We start from the raw sequence: 24,304 nt of genomic DNA, 5'->3' as shown, positions 1-24,304 counted from the left end.
ATCGGGTGAAACTACTTAAACAGAGAACAATGGAAGGTATGAAAAAAAACACTAACCTGTTTAATATTAACCATCTCTAATGGACTTATGCTGCCATTAAGTTAAAGTGGAGTGATAATTGTTTTTTGGTGACACATAGTGGCCACAATGATTAATTAAGTTAAGGTCATGATGCAGTAAAAAGTTGAATGATGCAGACACGTTTGTTACTGGATACTTTCTAACACAATTCTGCCTTGGAGATTTTGTACCTGTAAGTAAGATGCAATAGGATTGCTCAAAAAATCAATTCACATCCAATTCGTGTTTCTTATATATTCAGATTCTTAAATCGATTCACAATTTTCAAAAACTGACTTAAAAAGAAGAAAAGTTTGACTTTTTTTTTTTTAATCTATTTTAAAAATATATGATTTTAAGGACATCTGCGCACTTACTCCCTGCATGTATGTCACACATCAGCAGCCAAGAGGAGTTTTAGTAATCTATATCCTGTTTTAGAAAGGTTCTATTGTAATTTTTACACCAAATATTATCGTTTTGAATCATGAATTGATTTGAATCAAATCGTCACTTAAGAATCGGAATCGAATAAGTTGTGCAATATAATTACTTGATACTCGTTTATATTGACAGATGTGGTGTTTTAGACTGCAATATTTTTCAATTAAGATATGGATAACATATCAATTAATCAATCAATCAAGGTTTATTTATATAGCCCTAAATCATGAATGTCTCAAAGGGCTGCACAAGCCACAACGACATCCTCGGCTCAGATCCCACATCAAGGCAAGAAAAAAACTCAACCCGTTGGGATACAATGAGAAACCTTGGAAGGGACCGCAGATGCTAGCTTGTGCGCAATCGTGTGCTTAGCTGTTGTGTAGTTGCTGTAGCATCTATAGCAAGCTACAAATAAATGTGCTACCGGACTACATGTATCAGCGCCAAACTGATATAATGCGATACTTGTTTTTTTCCCTCATAACAGACTATGACATAAAGCTGACATTTTATTCTTAAAAAATATATTGTACCTCTTTTAAAAGTAAATATATAAAAATACCTGACATATTTAAATTTTTCAGTGTGCAACCCTCAGTGGAAAAAAACACCCCTAGTGTAGAGTTACATAGAGGTGATTTCGACCCAAATTTAGTAATTTGAAGTTATTTTTTGGAAAGCATGAAGGAAAAAGGCTGTGTAAAGAAAGACGTTAGTGGTTGCTTTCCTGTAGAGAACTCCAGTTTCAGTGTGAAGAACTACATTTCCCGAGGCGCCGTAAACGTGACACAGGCTTTGTACGCGTGACGTCACGAACCTGCCTGTCCTGTGGTCTTGTTTTGGCAGCTTGTTTGCTTCTTCGCCTAGCTTGTATCTGTCCTCAAAGAAGACGCTTTGAACTGCCACGCCAACAAAAAAGCAGCGGTATTGTCATTATTTTGTTGTCTTTTTATCCAAAACATTGATCCCATATTAAAAATGTATAGTTTTTGGCACTGGCTACTAAATCAGAAGTCCTCCTAACAAGTTAACCTGCTGGCTAGCTAGGTAGCTAAGCGAGCTAATCATTAGCTTCGCTGCCACCATTGCTCTTTACCTCTTTATTTACGCGGAAATAATCGATTAATTTTGTTTTATCATGTTTAAGTTTAACTTCGGCTCTCTTTGCGCACTGACAATATAACGTTAACGCTACTGTCAACATTGCGATTAACGATTTGATTTAATATTTCTACATATTTTTTGTTGTGCTTTAATCGGTCATGCGTGTTCTATCATACAACATGACATTAGCTTCCCTCTTTATTGCCATAAATGTTATGCTATTACTTTGAAGTCGAAGAAGACCAGTCTTTAAAGGAGTACTGGTGATGAAAGCGTTGCAGAACATCTCTGTCCGTGCCAGTGTTTGTCCAATTGAACTATGCATCCATCATTTTCTACCGCTTGTCCCTCTCGGGGCGGGGGGGCTGGAGCCTATCCCAGCTGCAGAAGGATTCCTCGGCAGACCGTGTTAAATGTAATTGATTTAAAATTAATGAGTTGTGGTGCAGGGGCAGCACGGTGAAACAGGGGTTAGTGCATGTGCCTCACAATACAAAGGTCCTAAATTCAATCCCGGGCTCGGGATCTTTCTGTGTGGAGTTTGCATGTTCCCCCCGTGACTGTGTGGGTTCTTCACCGGGTACTCCAGTTTCCTCCCACCTCTAAAAAGATGCCGCCCGTTCGGGGTCACCCCCTGTGACCCCGAACGGGACAAGCGGTAGAAAATGGATGGATGGATGGAGTTGTGGTACAGGGGCAGCACGGTGGAACAAGGGTTAGTGCATGTACCTCACAATACGAAGGTCCAGGGTCTTTCTGTGTGGAGTTTGCATGTTCTCCCCGTGACTGCGTGGGTTCTTCTCCGGGTACTCCAGTTTCCTCCCACCTCTAAAAACAAGCAAATACGAATAGGTTGATTGGCAACACTAAATTCGGTCCTAGTGTGTGAATGTGAGTGTGAATGTTTGTCTCTCTGTGTTTGCCCTGCGATGAGGTGGCGAGGGTGTACCCCGCCTACCGTCCGAATGCATCTGAGATAGGCTGCAGCACCACCCGCAACCCCAAAAGGGACAAGCGGTAGAAAATGGATGGATGGATGAGGTTGTGGTGCAATTCCAGAGTCAAGCCAATGTGTGATTAAATGACACAATGTCTTTTTTAAGTGGTTACGTTTCTGTGTGTAGATGGTATCAACTGAACAGTGACCTCTGCAAGCCGGTCCGTGGGGGTGGTGAGTTGTCTTATCATGATGGCAGATGGATGCAGCGATGACGACGTTATTCACCTGGCAAGTTTCAACGTCCACCGAAGCCAAGGTAAATTGGTTCAAATAATTATCCAGAATCTAGGGCTTTTCTAAGAACACTTACACTTACTACACAACTGGAACTATGTAGCTTGTAAACAGTAACGTGCGGTGAACTAAACACCAGGTGAGGCATAGATACTTTTGGGGGGGTTTTTTCTACTTAAATTCATATGTGCAGCTCTAATCATTGTTGATTTAGGTTGCACATTCATTAATTTCATTCATTCATTCATTCATTTATTCATTTATTTCAGGCAATGATATAAAAAAAGTACAAGGTAGACAACACGTAATAATATAAATTGATATAATGCAAAAGGTAATGTACAGTATGTAAGCATGATGGTCCAGTTTTGCCTGAAAGGGAGTGGGAAGAAGATAATTTATTTAATCCCACCCCCAGTTCTCAATTCAGTGATTAATACATTGAGTTTCACTGTTACTTTGTTTAAGGATTATGATACAAATGTTGTATCATGGTGGCATTAACACAGGTAACAATAATTATTACACTGTAACAATAATTTGTATCAACAATGTCGGAAGAATGAACATACCAACAATGGTAATAGACAAAATACCAACAATGGCAATAGACAAAATACCAACAATGGTAATAGACAACATAGTAAGGAAACATTGAGCACATAATAACACTTTGAGACAGAGTACAACAGCAGATCAAATTAAAGACCCTCATCTCTATATTTGAACCAGACCCGGTGTTTGTATAGTACCGTTTTTTTCGGAGTATAAGTCGCTCCGGAGTATAAGTCGCACCGGCCGAAAATGCATAATAAAGAAGGGAAAAAAAACATATATAAGTCGCACTGGAGTATAAGTCGCATTTTTTGGGGAAATTTATTTGATAAAACCCAACACCAAGAATAGACATTTGAAAGGTAATTTAAAATAAATAAAGAATAGTGAACAACAGACTGAATAAGTGTACGTTATATGACGCATAAATAACCAACTGAGAACGTGCCTGGTATGTTAACGTAACATATTATGGTAAGAGTCATTCAAATAACTATAACATATAGAACATTCTATACGTTTACCAAACAATCTGTCACTCCTAATTGCTAAATCCCATGAAATCTTATACGTCTAGTCTCTTACGTGAATGAGCTAAATAATATTACTTGATATTTTACGGTAATGTGTTAAGAATTTCACACACAAGTCGCTCCTGAGTATAGGTCGCACCCCCAGCCAAACTATGAAAAAAACTGCGACTTGTAGTCCGAAAAATACGGTAGTTTAAATCGATTAATAGTTTGGCATTGCTTGTGTTGTAAGTCCAGTTTGTTCCAGAGTTTTACTCCTCCGCATACAGACACACAAAATCGTTTAGATTTTTTTAGACATTAGAGTAACAGGAAAAAGAAGGGAGTGATTCGCTTTCATAAAAACATTATCATAATGATATTATGATATGATAAATGGGTCCACAAAGTATTTGATAAAGTTGTTATTAAATACTTTTTGGTCCCATTTGCTTTTAACAAAATAAATATAGTATTGTGAGTGTATCTTACCTTTCTGTATTTGTATCTGAAGCAGCAATAGCTGTCCTCCATGAAAACATACTTTGTATAATCACATTCATTTTGTCTTAAAGTCCAGTTTAGAAAAGTATTTAATCTTGGATACAATATATAATCCTCCATATTGGCAGACACATTCATTCAATTCAATTTCATTCCAAGCAATAAAACAATATTTTTGCATCTGACAAAAAAAACCCACAAACGCTGGCTTACTCTAATAAAAATGCCATGTTTGTTATAAATAAAGTTTAAAAAAAGGCTTGCTTCCGCTGGAGAGACATGTTTGCTAGCGCCCTCACTTTTCCCAGTGTGGTGAGTCAGAGTATTGCTGAGGCATTGAACTGTAAGATGACAATATATTTACTACTTTGAGACAGAGGTACTTGCTGCCTCATGTAACATGTAGCTGTGGAGGCACTACCTGTGTCTGCCTTACTTCTCGTCTGCCTTGTTATTTTCATCAGGAAACATGGAATTTCCGCGATTTTGACCATGAAAATTATCAAAATATACAGGAACCACACCAAAATCACATAGAAAGCATAGACTAAAAGAGAAATAATAAAACATATTTTATTTTATTACTTTGTTTTTTAACATCTCACGGTAGAAAATGGATGGATGGATGCTTAAGCCTTTTACCCCCCTGGTGGCAAGATAAGGCACTGCCTCACTTGCCTCCTCTGACAGCATGTCACTGCTTGTAAAGTATTCTTAGCCACAATATACACAATTTGATTCATTCCTGTCCACTTATCAGTATTCGTTGTCTTTTGTGGAAAAAATATGTACCATATTTTCCGGACTATAAGGCGCACTTAAAATCCTTTTTTTCCCTCAAAACTCAACAGTGCGCCTTATGTACATAATTATTCTGGTTACCGACCTCAAAGCTATTTTATTTGGTACATGGTGAAATGATAAATGTGACCAGTAGATGGCAGTCAAACATAAGAGATATGTGTAGACTGCAATATAATGGCAGTCACACACAAGAGATAAGCATAGACTGCCATATGACTCAAGTAAACAACATCAACATTTTATATGTTCAATTGAAAATATAGAACATTACACCCGGTGCTCAAAAATCTATCAAAATATTTTAGTACGACTTTGATAAGCTATGAAGCCGCACAGCTTGATGGGTTGTACTGTGCTTCAACATACGAGTATTATTATGGTGTGTGTATAAGGTAAGACATATTATCTGGTGTTTTGTTTCGCAGTATTATGCAAAAGCAACTTTTCCAACCTTCTGGTACCTGCTGTTCTGTATTTGGGATCTGCATAAGTCCTAAAAAATGTTGCGCGTCCGCCTTTGTAGTCGATAAGCGTCTTCTTTTTCTCTGTCTTCTTGTAATGGGACATTCATCCTCCGCTGTTGCCATTTCTAATATAAAGTAGTGTAAAGTTCTTACTTATATCTGCCATGAAAGCGCTAAAACATACCGGTGTAGTGAGTTTACATTATTCACCCAAGGAACTTTAGTTATTAGAGAGTTCCGGTCTGACGGTTTTTCACGGGACACATTCCTGGCTGATGAGAAGATGCTGCTCCGTTATTGATTTAAGAAAAGTCTGAATGCCATTAAAACAGTTCGCTCCATCTTTTTACACTTCCACTCCCGTCCTTGCACGCTACACCGCTACAACAAAGATGACGGGGAGAGGACGCTGCCGAAGGTGAGCCACGTAAATAAGACCGCCCACAATACGACGCATCCTGTAGCGACTGTCAGAAAGCGGCTTGAAGATGATCTATAAAACATAATCTATGCAATATTTTGAACAAAGAACCCCCATTACACGTTATGTAGACCACAAGGAAGTGTTATTAATTTACAAAAAAATAAAATAATATGACTCCTTTAATGTGCACTATAATCCGGTGTGCCTTATATACGAAAACAGTTTGAAAATAGACCATTCATAGGCAGTGCGCCGTATAATCCGGTGCGTCCTATGGTCCAGAAAATACGGTAAGCACAATTGTCGATTAATGCCATGGCTGACATTGTATTTTTTTTAGTCTCAAACGGCTATTAACTAATTATATTTTTTCACATATATTGTGGAGGCACTCCCCTAAGCGAATTATAATAACCTCCATTAAGACAAATAAACCGCATGGAGTACAGGGTATTCGCGGGTTCTTAAAAAGTTTTAAATCCAACAATTTGAATTTAAGGCCTTAAAATGTCTAAAATTGTCCTAAAATCTCATAAAACGTCTAAAATACGATTTTGAAATGTCTTAAAAATCAATTAACATTACTATTATTTAAAACATGCATACACTTAAGTCTTGCTTTTAAATATTTAGATTTTTGAGGACGCTATAACATAACTACAAAACGGAACTCATGTAGGCTAGTTCTGCCCGGTCAAAATTTATCGCGCACCACCAGCTGGTGTGGGCTGTGCGCACGCAGCAGTGTGTTGTTACAGCTTAGCATAACAGCGGAGAAAACTTAATGAAATCCCACAGCAAAGCCAAATTACTTGCATAAGATGGATAAGTGCAAGTTCAACGATTTGTGGCTCCAGAACGATCAATTTAATGCATGGATGAAGCCGGTGGAGGAAAACGTATAAAGTGTTTTGGACCCGGATGTGAATCCATCGAGGAGGGAAGCGTTAGTTAGACCGACACCAGCAGATGACATGGCACCCCAAACCATCACCCAACCATGCAAATTTTGCATTTCCTTTGGAAATCGAGGTCCCAGAGTCTGGAGGAAGACAGGAGAGGCACAGGATCCACGTTGCCTGAAGTCTAGTGTAAAGTTTCCACCATCAGTGATGGTTTGGGGTGCCATGTCATCTGCTGGTGTCGGTCCACTCTGTTTCCTGAGATCCAGGGTCAACGCAGCCGTCTACCAGCAAGTTTTAGAGCACTTCATGCTTCCTGCTGCTGACCTGCTCTATGGAGATGGAGATTTCAAGTTCCAACAGGACTTGGCGCCTGCACACAGCGCAAAATCTACCCGTGCCTGGTTTACGGACCATGGTATTTCTGTTCTAAATTGGCCCGCCAACTCCCCTGACCTTAGCCCCATAGAAAATCTGTGGGGTATTGTGAAAAGGAAGATGCAGAATGCCAGACCCAAAAACGCAGAAGAGTTGAAGGCCACTATCAGAGCAACCTGGGCTCTCATAACACCTGAGCAGTGCCAGAAACTCATCGACTCCATGCCACGCCGCATTAACGCAGTAATTGAGGCAAAAGGAGCTCCAACCAAGTATTGAGTATTGTACATCAGGGGTCCTCAAGTACAAATCTTGAAGGTCCACAAATGTTTTTTTGAAACAGGCTGGGTCCGTTTATTATCGGTCAAGCTTATATAGTAGCAGGAGGTAGGTAGTTTAACATTTTCTTAAAATTAACAAAAATAAAACAAATATCCAATAAAATACATGAAATATTTTCTTTGAAACAAAAATAAATAAGAACTTTGAAAAAATGTGTCTTCTGCATTTGACCCATCCCTTGATCACCCCCTGGGAGGTGAGGGGAGCAGTGGGCAGCAGTGGCGCTGCGCCCGGGAAGAATTTTTGGTGATTTAACCCCCAATTCCAACCCTTGATGCTGAGTGCCAAGCAGAGAAGAATGCTGGTATGAGCTTTTAAACATAACCCGTTAACTGCTGCCAATCAAATGGTGAATAAGATACTCTTTAGGGTTCATATGTTTGTAAATCTGACTGTGATGAAGTCAGTGCCTCACCAGCCATCAACCTCACCGCACGTCACTGCTCTGTTGCTATTTGTTGTTGTGTCATAGATTTAACAAAAATCTTGCTTGATGTTTCATATGACTTTTTCAGCCTCGTGATTTCTTTTTTTTCTTAGCTCTGAATCATGAGGAAATGTCTCTTCAAATTCGCGGTGCTCTTTCAGATAGTGATGTTTCAGATTTTCACTTTTCACCAGAGCAACAGTACTGTTGCATATTAGACACATTGGTCTGGTACTTGCAGTAGGTAGGATGAAAACATATTGCTCTGTCCATTCTTCCTTGAAACGTCGGTTTTCCCTGTCCACCTTTCTTTTACCAGCCTGAGCCAACTTGGAGCATGTCATTGTGATTTGATTCACATTCAGTGACTGACGAGTGAACAGTTAGCGAAGTAGCGATACGAGACAACTGTGTGCCTGCAGCGAAAGGTTCCATATGCACTGTGCACATGTGTATGACCCAGGTGGTAACAGCCTATCAGCGCGTCGTTGTGATAGAGATGACAACCCATACCCCGGAATTAGCCAATCAGAGTGGCGTTCTCTCGCTCTCACTCCGTCTCTCTCTCTTTCTCTCTCTGAGAGAGAGAGAAAGAGAGAGAGAGAGAGAGAAATGTAAACGAAACGTGGAGATATTTGACTAAAAACAACAAAGAACGTTGACTTGCGCTAGCGATAACTCACAGATAAATACAATTATTATATTTTTTTTATAATAATTATAATTATAATAATAATAAAAACATTTTTTTTTTTTTTTTTTTTTTTTTTTTTTTTACTATAATTCGTGCAGGGTCCGGACGGACACGTCGCTGGGTCCGGACATGGACCGCGGTCCGCCTGTTGAGGATCACTGTTGTACATGCTCATATTTTTCATTTTCATACTTTTCAGTTGGCCAACATTTCTAAAAATCCCTTTTTTGTATTAGCCTTAAGTAATATTCTAATTTTGTGACACACGGAATTTTGGATTTTCATTTGTTGCCACTTCAAATCATCAAAATTAAATGAAATAAACATTTGAATGCATCAGTCTGTGTGCAATGAATAAATATAATGTACAAGTTACACCTTTTGAATGCAATTACTGAAATAAATCAAGTTTTTCAAAATATTCTAATTTACTGGCTTTTACCTGTGTGTGTATATATATACATATATATATATATACATAGGGACGGCGTGGCGCAGTGGAAGAGTGGCCGTGCGCAACTCGAGGGTCCCTGGTTCAATCCCCACCTAGTACCAACCTCGTCAAGACACTTCACCCTTGCTCCTGATGGGTGCTGGTTAGCGCCTTGCATGGCAGCTCCCTCCATCAGTGTGTGAATGTGTGTGTGAATGGGTAAATGTGGAAAGCGCTTTGAGTACCTTGAAGGTAGAAAAGCGCTATACAAGTACAACCCATTTATCATTTATTTATATATATATATATATATATATATATACATACACATATGTGTATATATATATATATATATATATATATACCGTATATATATATATATATATATATATATATATATATATATATATATATATACATATGTACAGTGAGGCAAAAAAGTATTTAGTCAGCCACCGATTGTACAAGTTCTCCCACTTAAAATGATGACAGAGGTCTGTAATTTTCGTCATATGTACACTTCAACTGTGAGAGACAGAATGTGAAAAAAAAATCCAGGAATTCACATTGTAGGAATTTTAAAGAATTTAATTGTAAATCATGGTGGAAAATAAGTATTTGGTCACTTCAAACAAGGAAGATCTCTGGCTCTCACAGACCTGTAATTTCTTCTTTAAGAAGCTCTTCTGTCCTCCACTTGTTACCTGTATTAATGGCACCTGTTTGAACTTGTTATCTGTATAAAAGACACCTGTCCACAGCCTCAAACAGTCAGACTCCAAACTCCACTATGGCCAAGACCAAAGAGCTGTCAAAGGACACTAGGAAAAGAATTGTAGACCTGCACCAGACTGTGAAGAGTGAATCTACAATAGGCAAGCAGCTTGGTGTGAAAAAATCAACTGTGGGAGCAATTATCAGAAAATGGAAGACATACAAGACCACTGATAATCTCCCTTGATCTGGGGCTCCACGCAAGATCTCATCCCGTGGGGTCAAAATGATCATGAGAACGGTGAGCAAAAATCCCAGAACCACACGGGGGGACCTGGTGAATGACCTGCAGAGAGCTGGGACCAAAGTAACAAAGGTTACCATCAGTAACACACTACGCCGACAGGGAATCAAATCCTGCAGTGCCAGACGTGTCCCCCTGCTTAAGCCAGTGCATGTCCAGGCCCGTCTGAAGTTTGCCAGAGAGCACATGGATGATACAGCAGAGGATTGGGAGAATGTCATGTGGTCAGATGAAACCAAAATAGAACTTTTTGGTATAAACTCAACTCGTCGTGTTTGGAGGAAGACGAATACTGAGTTGCATCCCAAGAACACCATACCTACTGTGAAGCATGGGGGTGGAAACATCATGCTTTGGGGCTGTTTTTCTGTTAAGGGGACAGGCCGACTGATCAGTGTTAAGGAAAGAATGAATGGGGCCATGTATCGTGAGATTTTGAGCCAAAACCTCCTTCCATCAGTGAGAGCTTTGAAGATGAAACGTGGCTGGGTCTTCCAGCATGACAATGATCCCAAACACACCGCCCGGGCAACGAAGGAGTGGCTCCGTAAGAAGCATTTGAAAGTCCTGGAGTGGCCTAGCCAGTCTCCAGACCTCAACCCCATAGAAAATCTGTGGAGGGAGTTGAAAGTCCGTGTTGCTCGGCGACAGCCCCAAAACATCACTGCTCTCGAGAAGATCTGCATGGAGGAATGGGCCAAAATACCAGCTACTGTGTGTGCAAACCTGGTAAAGACCTATAGTAATCGTTTGACCTCTGTAATATAACCTTTGTTGGCAATAACAAAGTATTGAGTTGAATTTTTGTTATTGACCAAATACTTATTTTCCACCATAATTTACAAATAAATTCTTTAAAAATCCTACAATGTGAATTCCTGGATTTTTTTTTCAAATTCTGTCTCTCACAGTGTACCTATGATGAAAATTACAGACCTCTGTCATCATTTTAAGTGGGAGAACTTGCACAATTGGTGGCTGACTAAATACTTTTTTGCCCCACTGTATATATATATATATATACATATGTATGTATATATATATACGTATGTATATATATATATATATATATATATATATATATATATAGTTTATTATTTGCTCACTATTAACTAGTGATGGACCGAAAGTTTGGCTGTTAAAGACAGATGTACTTTCATCACCGGAACAGTGCTGCCAAAAACAAATGTTGTGATGATGTAAGGGCAATTGGCTCTAAAACCAAAGTACGGACTTTAGCATGGGTTACCTGTACCGTTGAAACAAAGAGTGCAAAATTCAAAAGGATTTTAATACTTTCCGTACCCACTGTAAGTATTTGTAGTAATAAATATGAATAGAATATTTGAGCATTATGTGTGTATTTAATACAGTAATTGTGTGTTGATCCTTAACATTCCTGCCACTTCATTTTACACACTATAACATTTTTAAGTCTTTTTTTATTGGGGAACATATACCACAATAATATTGTACCGTGGCCTTACTATCCTGATAATATTGTATCATGAGATTTTGATACCGTTACATTCCTAGAATAAAATCATGAATAAATAATTATACTATTACATTCAGTAGCTGGCGAATAGCAGCGCAAGCTAGTGATTGGCATCTCCGGATTTACTGAACTGCCCCAGCTGCGCACACACTAAAACTCAGCAATTTCCTTGAAAGTAGTTTTTCCAAAATATAGGAATTTTTTGATTTGTTTTTTAAAACAACGGTTTGCTAAAGTACTTATTGATAATCCACAACTACACTTTATAAAACGTAAGTAACTTTTATCCATCCACATTGTTCATTATTCAAATTTAAAGCTGCCCATTTTATTACATTTTTGAGTCTGGGTGATATATTGGTGTAACTAAATAGGCCTGCATTTCATGCTAATAATTTAGGTGCTCAATTTTTTCGAAAATGATTTTCGTAATCTAAAGTTGTTCATTTAAAAAAAAAAAGTTATGACTCGAAAAAGTTATGACTCGAAGTCGTAAAACTGTAGCAGCACGGCCGGAATTAGTGTTTGTGCATGTGCAGCATTTGTAATGCAAAATGGATCGGGCTCCTCAGTAAATCCATATAATCCATTGAAAAATTTACAGTTAATACATGTGATTTGTGGATGATCGGAATCAGAATCGGCTGCATGAAACCCTGATCGGAACATTCCTAATTTGAACGCATGTGGATGTGTTGTGAAGGCACCAGCAGCCGCCAGAGGGAGCTCATCACCATTTCTGATGATTCTGATGAGGAGGAGGCTGTGCCTTTGGTAACTTGCAGTCCTGTTTTAGTGCCAGACGATGTTGCCGAAGACGATGTCAGCATACTGGAGGTAAGAAATAGACTATAAATTGTATGTACAGGAGGTCCTAGAAGAGCGTTCGAAGTCGAGTATTAGTGTAGGTCGGAACTTGTACCTAAATTAACACCTAAGTCACTAAGAATGCATTAAAAAAAATCCATCCGTCGTCGTGTCTTTCATAGTGATTGTGAATGATAGGCAAAATTCATAAAAAAGTGCAGTTCCCCTTTAAGTCATCCAGCAGCTATACAGTAATACAATGATATTACTGAATAGACTATATGTCGATCATTAATTTATGACAGTCCAAATATGATCACACACAAAGGATTTTCTCTCCATCGCCTGTCTTTGCAGTCCAATTTCCTCTTTTCTCACAGCTATTTGTGTGTAACTGTGTCAGATTTCTGACGTGCTAAATATAGAGATAAAATAGCACCCGCAGAACAGTTTAAGTCTTCATAAATCACAGTGCGCGTGCTTAATGATAATTTTTGCATCTTCTCCTACTTTGTGGGCGCTTTGATAATCAGCATATATTCTTCCTAGTCATGAAGAAGGACACGCTCTTTATTATGCTCACTTATAGAGGCTGTTTGCAACATTTACACGATGCCTAGCAATAGAGTTAACGGCTGAGATCGCTTTTTTTTACATTCATAATGCTGAATAAATGAAGAACTACACTGAGAAGAAGCCGCCATCTACGACTGTTGCCTCTTGTGAAACTTTTGAAGGTATGTATCGTTAATGTTTTCACATTCGCAAGCTTTAAAGTTTTAGTATTCAAGTATTATTATTTAGTATTTTAGCCTAACGTTAGCTATCGTGGCGAGCTGGCTAACAATACAAACTAAGGTTCCAAACTAACATGTAATCTATTATATAACTTATGCATAAATTGTGCATTTTGCTATGGCCCTACATGAGCATCTGAAATTCCTCACTCTGAAGGGTTCATACCCCCTGGTCCTTGTTATACCCACTACCGCTACATGCAAATAGTCATTGGGACACCACTACCTTCACGGGAATGCGCAAAATGTAGGGATAGGGCTAAAAAGTAGGGTGAGGGGTCCTATTGGGACTGGTCTTTAATGAAGGAAAAAGTGAACTAAAAATAACCAAAGTGAGGTTATTTGATTGTGTATTAATTGTATTCTTCAGCCGGGCGCAGGTAAAAAGTTGTCTTTCAACTTGTACCGTTTTTACTGAGTTATGGACATTTATTAATAATGTTTATTCAGCCAGGATTCAACCAATCTCTGTATGTATCATTATCCGTCTCGCTTTCTCAGCACAGGGAAATAGAATCTGCTTACATATGTAGTGTGACATCATAGGTTAAAGACAATAAATACTTCAAAGGTTATAAACGCAACATAGATGACAGGATCTCTTTTGTACCTTGTAGCAACGATCTCCTGCACGCCGACTTGTCATACGGCCACTCGCACCTGCACGCCGACATGTAATACGTCCAGCAGCAAAGTGGAACGGGGGCTTAAGAAACTTTCAAGTTGCTGGTCAACACAGTGCAGCGTCTGGAGGACCGAAGGGAGACCCAGACTCGCTCCCCTCTACCTCCAGAGATACTACTTTCCTCATGGCAGACAAGATGGAGGAAGTAACTCATCCAAACCTTGCCAAGAACTCAGAGCAGCAAAAAGATGGTGTAAAGGTAAAAAACGAAGATCAACCCACCTCCACACCAGCTGTAACAATCGGAGGACATGCACAAGTTGAGCCTAGCACTTCTGGACCTGTACTGGCTGGCTCTGCGGGACATCCACTAGTTGAGCCCCAGCCAAGCACCTCAAAACATGCGCTTGCAAAGACACTGCCTGGCGCTTCCACAGTAAATCAAGACAAGGCTTTCACCAGCACGCAAGACAATCCTCAGGCAAGTACTTCATCTGCACAGCAGCCCAAACCTAGCACATCTGCAGAGCCTCAGCCAAGGGGCAACGCAGCATTAGTACCACAGCCTGTCCAGGCAAGGAAGTTGGACATTGTCATCCTTCTACAAAAACCTGTCATCCAAGCGTCCGCTTTTATTGTGCCGGCTCAGCAGCAGAGCACGCCCAGGGTCACGACGCAGCCCTATGTACATCCTATGCAGGTCAATCTTGTTCAGATTGAACCCAAACCCCTCGCCCAAGCCCCGGCCCAGCCTGTAGTCCAGCCCGCTCAGGGCCCTCAGATGGTAACTCACTCTGCAGTTCTGATAGCCGCTGCCCCAGAGAGGTTGGGACCTCCAGAGGCAGGTCACCGGATCATGATAGGAAGCCAGGCAGCCGGGAAGGCCGGTTCCAATTCCCAACCACAAGGTGGCGCCTCAAATGCCGACATAAACTTGAACCCTCCTGCTCTTCCAGCCTCTGTAGCATCAAGTACCGACAACAGAGTAGAGACACTCTTTCTGGCACCAGACCCAAACCCAGAAAAGACAAAAGCGGTCCCTATTATTCCCGTTAACATTCCCACAATAGAAGATCCAAGACCCGGTCCCTCTGTGCCACGAGCGACGCAGCCCCTTGCCAGAACTCTCATCACTGGTGTCGTAAGTAGTAATGTTGCACCTTTTTTGTTGTTTTGTCAATGTGCTGTACTTCTATTTATTGTTTTTTTCCTCTCTTTCTCAAGTTGGATCTCTTCCCAGACATCCAAGAAGCCTATGTAGCAGAATTGATTCAAACAAATAATTTGAAAGACTTGAATGCGTGAGAAGCATCTTTTTTTATCAGATTTTCCGCTTTGTTATCATAAACGCCGTTTAAAAGGGACTTATGATGATTTAAAACACTTCTTAGTGGTCTAGGTAATATGTATTGAAGATGCTTTGGTGTAAATTTTGCTTCACCGCCACATTCATAACCTGTATTTTTTGTCTGCAAAATGTTCAAATATGGAGACATTCCCAGATTGCAAATGAATCCATGCCCCACCCTTTCCAAATGTATCATAATTTATGTTTTGAAAAGATACGCTTGTTTAAATAATACGTCTTGAAGTCGTCACCGCTATTTTTTTTCCAGACAAGGTCGAAAATAAACTTCATAAACATTATACAGATTAACTCAGTCACAACAAAAAGCAATCGATTCAGACTCAGCATAAAAAAGCTGCATTTATGTCACGGCATGTTGCACGTCAGTGATAATATGCACATGCTAAGATTATATGAAAATAATACTTTATCCTACCTTTTATTGCGTGTTTGCCCATAGCCTGAAGCAGAGGAAGACAACATTTTAAAGTCAGAAAAGACGAAATTCATCATATGTCCCTTTTATTGGTTCTTAATACTAGTGCAGCTAACTATAGATGTGTGTGTGTACTTTTCCTTTGCTATATTTGTAGTGTATGTAACCTGCTGTTGGAGAGCCCAGAGTACCCAAAGACCGAGGCTGCAGCGGCTGCAGTAGCGCCCACAAGCATCCTACTGGAGTCTGGAGACACCGACACAGAAGTAACACCATACAAGCATATAAAGAACAGCAACAGCCCATCTTACGATCTAAAATTGCATACCCTAATATTTTTAAATGTCTTTTCAGGTAACAGACGACCTGTTTGATTACACCAAGCTGGGTCCTGTGGTTTCAGCCACCATGATGCAGGCAGCAGACTTGCTCATGGCAGATTTCCGGATGATCAGCTGCCAGGACATTAAATATGCCCTCAATGTCCTGAAGGGACACTATGCAATCACACGAAAGGTACTGAAGTCCACTCGAAGAATGTTGTGCCAAAGTTGCGTTGATTTCAGTTCATTTCAGATTAAGACAAATTCAAGGATCAGGAAGTTATTGCTGATTTTTTTTGTTGATTAGAGTGCAGTAGTTTACAATATTTGTTTTTTAGATGAATATTATATTTTTGGTGTTGAACCCTTTAAAAGCCAGTAAGTGTACATAAAAAAGGTTTAAAAAAAACATCAAATAATTTCCTTAAAATACATTTCAAGGACGATATGTCTATTATTATTATTAGGTTATGAAAGATCTTAGATGTTCATATTTATTTTATCTACACTGTCATATACAAAACTAATTATACTCAAGGTGCAAATGACAAAAATGTCAGCCTTTCAAAATCAAATTATGAAATCTTTTTAAACTAGTCTGAAGTGCACATTTCAGATACTAAGTATATTTTGGATATTTTTAACTCTCTGGGGTATACATAATTTAATAGTTAAGTAAAGCGAGGATGAAAAAAACCTACCGTATACAAGATTTTTGGATTTATATTTTGTACTACTATTTTGCTCAAATCTTTCAGTCAGCTTCAATCTTAAATAAAGATACCAAACATGTCATAATTTTTAAATCTTAACCCTTTGTGTAACTTTGATCTTACACATTTATATAAGTCTGTAGTAGCTAGTGCCATTTTCTTCTTGAGCCCGCTTGGACAGGCTGATCAGGAAATATATTTCTGTGATGGGGAAAATGTGGACTCTGGGAGCTGTGCTTGAGAGAAGGATAAGGGCCCTCGTGCAGGGCATCCTGAGTAACCCCAGACATCCTTTGCATGACACGATAGCCGCTCAGACAAGTAACCGTAGCAACAGGCTCCTCTCATTACACTGCGAAACGGAAAGTTTTACGCAATCTTTTGTTCCTACGGCCATAAGACTGTACAACAGATCTGTCTGAGCTATACGTGTGCACTTTATTGCCGTTGTTCGTATCTTTGAGAATTATGTATTTATTGTTGGTATGAATGGATGTGTTTTACCAATTATTTACCAGTGTATCGTTGGTATTTAAAATCATTTGAAATAAAAATATTATTATTGGACATGAAAAAAAAACCCTATTAGGACAAAAACCAGAGTAACACAGCCAAAGTTATGACCAAAAATAAAGCAAACATTTATCTGAAAGAATGAACAAGTCCCCCACCCAATATACTCTATAAGGATTCATTATTTAATTTAAAGCCTGTATGTTTACATCCATCCATCCATCCATTTTCTACCGCTTGTCCCTTTTGGGGCCGCAGGGGGTGCTGGAGCCTATCTCAGCTGCATTCGGGCGGAAGGCGTGGTACACCCTGGACAAGTCGCCACCTAATCGCAGGGCCAACACAGATAGACAAGACAACATTCACACTCACACACTAGGGCCAATTTAGTGTTTACCGGTACATAACTATTAAAAAAAACAGCGTGATAAAAATTTGTCAATTCGTCAATGTTTAGCAGCTACTTTGATTTTCACGCAAAAATTTTTCTACAGTGTAGTATTTTTAAAACACTGAATGGAGAAAAATAGTTATTGTGTGGAAAAATATGTATATTTAGAAAATGTTTTTAGTTTCCATTTTTTTTGTTCAAGAAATTGATTACAATCCGAAAATGTACATCCTCTGGCAAATCTTTAATCACGCATCTAACAGGGTTTGAAGATGAGAGATACCACACACATTTAAATGTTTTTTGTTGAACTGTTGTACATTCTTTTAGATATTGTAAAGCAAAATAAATGCAATCAAGTGCTTGTTCAATGTCTTGCTTAACCTGTCCCCAGGCCTTATTTGAAGCAGTGAAAAAGTGGCAAGATTCAGGCGACCCCTCAGGAAAGAGACGACGAAGCAGAGCATCCTCTGAGCGCTGCTTCATTGATTTTCATTTTGAACACGGTAAGGAAAGATTAAAAGAACAATTTGTATGTACACTTGCTCGCCTCTCCACTCACAAAGTGTTAGCTACTTAGAACAAAGAGCTCTTTCAAGGTACAGCATTGGATGACGTTTCTATTTGTGTTGCCTGTAAAGCAAACACTGCGTTTAAGAAAATAACCTGAATGTATCATCTCTTTCTGTGCTGCAGGTGAGGTGAAATTTGACAAGAGGATGTACTTCTTGGAGAATGACCGACGCTATTGCAGGACATACAGCAACCTGGACGATTCTTTAAAAAAGGAGGTTACATTCTTTCAGCAGAAGGCCAAGGAATGGGCTGAGGTACATTATTCCTTCATCCACTCTCATTTCTTTCAAAGTTAGGAGATTCAAGCATTCAAATAACTCCATTCTCTTTTCCAGCATGAAGACTTTCTTCTAGCGCTGCAAGTCAATGAAGATGAATACAAGAAAGTAATTATTTCACTGTCTAGAAAACATGCCGCATGATTTTTCATAATTTGATATGAGCTCATCTCAATAATCATACCTTATTATGGCAGTTAATGAATAGTATTATTCCTGTTTTTATTCAGGATGGGCAGCTGATTGAGTGCGGCTGCTGCTACGGGGAGTTTGCCTTTGAGAAAATGACGCAATGTTCAGACGGTCACCTGTTCTGTCAAGAGTGCCTCGTCAAATACGCTCAGGAGGCGGTGTTTGGTACCGGAAAGGTATGGAATATTGTCGTTTTTTTATGTTTGAAAGTAGCCGTGCGAAGTAATGACACTCAATGAATAAGCAGCAGTCATATCTTGAATATATAAATGAAAAGTTAGGCGAGCCCATGATACTTCAGGTGGTACAGCGGTTGTCTCCCAACGTGAAGGTTGCAGGTTCGATCCCCAGTTTCCCTGTGACCAACGTTCCCTCTAAGGTGCGCAATTGCGCACTGATCACGCGCCTTCTGGACACAGCAAATGTATGCCGCGCAGAAAATCAAAAATCCCATCTGAACTCTAAACAAAATAAACACAATTGATTCTGTATGATTTTGCAACGCAACCCTGTGAGTGACAGGTGACAACAAGAGTGTCCCTAACGGATAAAATTATGTTTGTCAACACAGTTCAATTATAGTCTGTCGAGACGTTTAAAGACAGGAATTCCATCAATCACTTTATTGAGCAAACCTGTTTGTAAGCACACCAAAACATTAGGAAAAAACGATCTAGAAAAACTGGTCTTTTTCTGCCATACAACCCAGGCTTAAACCAACTCTTAGTCATCTGTCATATCAACAGAAGCAGCTCGCTCTGTCTCACCTGCACCAACACTAAGCACTCATGGCACTTAGCCAGTGCTGCGTTTATGGCCACACAAAACGTCGGACAACTCCAACACCACACAATGTGTAAATGTCAGGTTGTAACACTATGACTCAGATGTGTGCTTATTTTACAGCCATTTATTAATAGAATAAAATAGAAAGTACTTTATTGATTCCTGGGGGAAATTCAGCACCACAGTTCGCTCACAATAGACAAATACTATACAGCATTATTCACATGTGAATAATATAAATATATTATACATATATTCTACATTTAAGTGCAGTCAAGAAGGAACATATGCATTATACAGTCTGATGGCTGTCGGTATGAAGGACCTCCTGTGTCGTTCCATGTTGCATTTGGGAGTCTGAGCCTTCCACTGAACGTGCTCATTCTCTCCGCCAGGTCCGAGTATAGTGGGTGGGAGGTGTTGTCCATATTGGCTAGGAGCTTTGCTAGACTTCTCCTCTCTGACAACACCGCCAGAGAGTCTGGCTCCACTCCCACCACGTTACTGCCCTTCTTTATCAGCTTGTCCAGCCTGTTTGTGTCCCTCGCTCTCAGTCCGCTGCCCCAGCAGGCCACGGCGTACAAGAAGGCGCCCGCCACCACCGACTCGTAGAACATCTTCATTATCTTTGTACAGACATTGAAGGATCTAGCCTCCTGAGGGAATAGAGGCGGCTCTGTCCCTTCTTGTAGAGTGCCTCAGCGTGTTTTGACCCATTCAGCTTGTTGTCGATGTGTACTCCGAGGTATTTATAATCCTCATCCATGTCCACATCGACCCCCCTGATGGAAACAGGGGTCGCCGGAGTACTCCTCCTCCTTCCCAGGTCCACAACCAGCTCCTTGGTCTTCTTCACATTGAGCTGGGGGTGGTTCTTTCCACACCATGTGACAAAGTCCTCCACCAGTGCCCTGTATTCCTCATCATCACCATCCTCAATACACCCCACTATCGCAGAGTCATCAGAAAACTTCTGAAGGTGGGAGGACCCTGACTGATAGTGGAAATCGGTGGTGTAGATGGTGAAGAGGAAGGGGGAGAGGACTGTGCCCTGCGGGGCCCCGGTGTTGCTGACCAGCCTGTCAGAATGTTAATCTAAGGATATTATTCATGAAATGCTGTTACTAGATTTCATAAATGCTAATAGAAATATATATTTTATAGACAGAAAGTTACAGTAACTAAATGTGATCTCTGAAAGGAGTAACATTTCTTTTCAAGGCAGGACACCCAGCCAGACATATGATACTAGCACATGGCTCATGAAAAACTTTTTTTTTTGTTATTTTCATTTTATGAGGGCTACATTTCTTATATCAGAAAAAAATCTCATGAAAATGACTGCTGTTATTTTATTAGTATAATAAAACATTTAAATTGTTATGATGTCAGGTTTGGGACAGGTGTGATGCTGGTGTGGCCACAGTGTGCACGTCTGATGTTGCTCACATGTGCTCCACTAAATGCTCAGGGAGTTTGTGCGTTTGCTCACACACATGACATATTAGAGGGAACATTGCCTGTGACCATGTCAAAGTATCCTTGAGCAAGATACTGAACCCCCAGTTGCTTCTGATGCTGCGTCATTAATAGGTAAATATTGTAATAGAGTCAAACCACATTGAGTATCTTGAAGGTAGAAAAGCGATTTACAATTAACATTTATTCACCATTTAGCATATACCAAAAAAGTTGCAAAACTTAGCTTTATTGATGGATGTTTTTTAAATTAAATTTATACACATATATAAAACAGACTCCTCTCTGAGCTGCCACCTTAACGTGGTAGAGGAGTTTGAGTGTCCCAATGATCCTAGGAGCTATGTTGTCCGGGGGCTTTATGCCCCCTGGTAGGGTCTCCCAAGACAAACTGGTCCTAGGTGAGGGATCAGACAAAGAGCAGCTCGAAGACCTCTATGAAGAAAACAAACAAGGAACCCAGATTTCCCTTGCCCGGACGCGGGTCACCGGGGCCCCCCTCTGGAGCCAGGCCCGAAGGTGGGGCACAATGGCGAGCGCCTGGTGGCCGGGCCTGTCCCCATGGGGCCCGGCCGGGCACAGCCTGAAGAGGCAACGTGGGTCCCCCCTCCAATGGGCTCACCACCCATAGCAGGGGTCATAGAGGTCGGGTGCGATATGAGCTGGGCGGCAGCCGAGGGCAGGGCACTTGGCGGTCCGATCCTCGGCTACAGAAGCTAGCTCTTGGGACGTGGAACGTCACCTCGCTGGGGGGGAAGGAGCCTGAGCTAGTGCGCGAGGTGGAGAAGTTCCGGCTAGATATAGTCGGACTCACTTTGATGCACAGCAAGGGCTCTGGAACCAGTTCTCTCGAGAGGGGCTGGACTCTCTTCCACTCTGGCGTTGCCGGCAGTGAGAGGCGACAGGCTGGGGTGGGAATTCTTGTTTCCCCCCGGCTCAGAGCCTGCACATTGGCGTTCAACCCGGTGGACGAGAGGGTAGCTTCCCTCCGCCTTCGGGTGGGGGAACGGGTCCTGACTGTGGTTTGCGCTTACGCGCCAAACCGCAGCTCAGAGTACCCACCCTTTTTGGATTCACTCGAGGGAGTACTTGAGAGTGCTCCCCCGGGTGATTCCCTCGTTCTACTGGGGGACTTCAATGCTCATGTTGGCAGCGACAGTGAAACCTGGAGAGGCGTGATTGGGAAGAATGGCTGCCCTGATCTGAACGCGAGCGGTGTTTTGTTATTGGACTTTTGTGCCCGTCACAGATTGTCCATAACGAACACCATGTTCAAACATAAGGGTGTCCATATGTGCACTTGGCACCAGGATACCCTAGGCCGCAGTTCCATGATCGACTTTGTAGTTGTGTCATCGGATTTGCGGCCTCATGTTTTGGACACTCGGGTGAAGAGAGGGGCGGAGCTTTCTACCGATCACCACCTGGTGGTGAGTTGGCTGCGATGGTGGGGGAGGATGCCGGACAGACCTGGCAGGCCCAAACGCATTGTGAGGATTTGCTGGGAACGTCTGGCAGAGTCTCCTGTCAGAGAGAGTTTCAATTCCCACCTCCGGAAGAACTTTGAACATGTCACGAGGGAGGTGCTGGACATTGAGTCCGAATGGACCATGTTCCGCGCCTCTATTGTCGAGGCGGCTGATTGGAGCTGTGGCCGCAAGGTAGTTGGTGCTTGTCGTGGCGGTAATCCTAGAACCCGTTGGGGGACACCGGCGGTGAGGGATGCCGTCAAGCTGAAGAAGGAGTCCTATCGGGTTCTTTTGGCTCATAGGACTCCTGAGGCAGCGGACAGGTACCGACAGGCCAAGCGGTGTGCGGCTTCAGCGGTCGCAGAGGCAAAAACTCGGACATGGGAGGAGTTCGGTGAGGCCATGGAAAACGACTTCCGGACGGCTTCGAAGCAATTCTGGACCACCATCTGCCGCCTCATGAAGGGGAAGCAGTGCACTATCAACACCGTGTATGGCGAGGATGGTGTTCTGCTGACCTCGACTGCGGATGTTGTGGATCGGTGGAGGGAATACTTCGAAGACCTCCTCAATCCCACCAACACGTCTTCCTATGAGGAAGCAGTGCCTGGGGAGTCTGTGGTGGGCTCTCCTATTTCTGGGGCTGAGGTTGCTGAGGTAGTTAAAAAGCTCGTCGGTGGCAAGGCCCCGGGGGTAGATGAGATCCGCCCGGACTTCCTTAAGGCTCTGGATGCTGTGGGGCTGTCTTCGTTGACAAGACTCTGCAGCATCGCGTGGACATCGGGGGCGGTACCACTGGATTGGCAGACCGGGGTGGTGGTTCCTCTCTTTAAGAAGGGGAACCGGAGGGTGTGTTCTAACTATCGTGGGATCACACTCCTCAGCCTTCCCGGTAAGGTCTATTCAGGTGTACTGGAGAGGAGGCTACGCCGGATAGTCGAACCTCGGATTCAGGAGGAACAGTGTGGTTTTCGTCCTGGTCGTGGAACTGTGGACCAGCTCTATACTCTCGGCAGGGTCCTTGAGGGTGCATGGGAGTTTGCCCAACCAGTCTACATGTGTTTTGTGGACTTGGAGAAGGCATTCGACCGTGTCCCTCGGGAAGTCCTGTGGGGAGTGCTCAGAGAGTATGGGGTATCAGACTGTCTGATTGTGGCAGTCCGCTCCCTGTATGATCAGTGCCAGAGCTTGGTCCGCATTGCCGGTAGTAAGTCGGACACGTTTCTAGTGAGGGTTGGACTTCGCCAAGGCTGCCCTTTGTCACCGATTCTGTTCATAACTTTTATGGACAGAATTTCTAGGCGCAGTCAAGGCGTTGAGGGGATCTGGTTTGGTGACTGCAGGATTAGGTCTCTGCTTTTTGCAGATGATGTGGTCCTGATGGCTTCATCTGGCCAGGATCTTCAGCTCTCGCTGGATCGGTTCGCAGCTGAGTGTGAAGCGACTGGGATGAGAATCAGCACCTCCAAGTCCGAGTCCATGGTTCTCGCCCGGAAAAGGGTGGAGTGCCATCTCCGGGTTGGGGAGGAGATCTTGCCCCAAGTGGAGGAGTTCAAGTACCTCGGAGTCTTGTTCACGAGTGAGGGAAGAGTGGATCGTGAGATCGACAGGCGGATCGGTGCGGCGTCTTCAGTAATGCGGACGCTGTATCGATCCGTTGTGGTGAAGAAGGAGCTGAGCCGGAAGGCAAAGCTCTCAATTTACCGGTCGATCTACGTTCCCATCCTCACCTATGGTCATGAGCTTTGGGTTATGACCGAAAGGACAAGAT

General features: G+C 41.7%; 1 protein-coding gene across 1 annotated transcript in view; it reads left to right on the top strand.

Moving 5' to 3' along the window:
- Nucleotides 1-1,294: 1,294 nt before the first annotated feature.
- Nucleotides 1,295-24,304, top strand: part of rnf216 (ring finger protein 216) — a 47,357-nt gene continuing 24,347 nt past the window's right edge. Inside the window, exons 1-11 of the mRNA XM_061974009.2 lie at nt 1,295-1,431; nt 2,736-2,867; nt 12,504-12,637; nt 14,022-15,170; nt 15,254-15,330; nt 15,971-16,079; nt 16,168-16,329; nt 18,148-18,259; nt 18,450-18,583; nt 18,665-18,715; nt 18,838-18,975. Coding sequence (XP_061829993.2) covers nt 2,798-2,867; nt 12,504-12,637; nt 14,022-15,170; nt 15,254-15,330; nt 15,971-16,079; nt 16,168-16,329; nt 18,148-18,259; nt 18,450-18,583; nt 18,665-18,715; nt 18,838-18,975 — 2,136 coding nt within the window. The 5' untranslated portion in view covers nt 1,295-1,431; nt 2,736-2,797. The remainder of the gene's footprint in view (nt 1,432-2,735; nt 2,868-12,503; nt 12,638-14,021; nt 15,171-15,253; nt 15,331-15,970; nt 16,080-16,167; nt 16,330-18,147; nt 18,260-18,449; nt 18,584-18,664; nt 18,716-18,837; nt 18,976-24,304) is intronic.

This window comes from Nerophis lumbriciformis, linkage group LG22 (genome assembly GCF_033978685.3).
Source record: "Nerophis lumbriciformis linkage group LG22, RoL_Nlum_v2.1, whole genome shotgun sequence".
Classification (NCBI taxonomy): domain Eukaryota; kingdom Metazoa; phylum Chordata; class Actinopteri; order Syngnathiformes; family Syngnathidae; genus Nerophis; species Nerophis lumbriciformis.
Note: the sequence above shows the minus strand (reverse complement) of the source record. Positions and strands in the feature narration are given on the sequence as shown.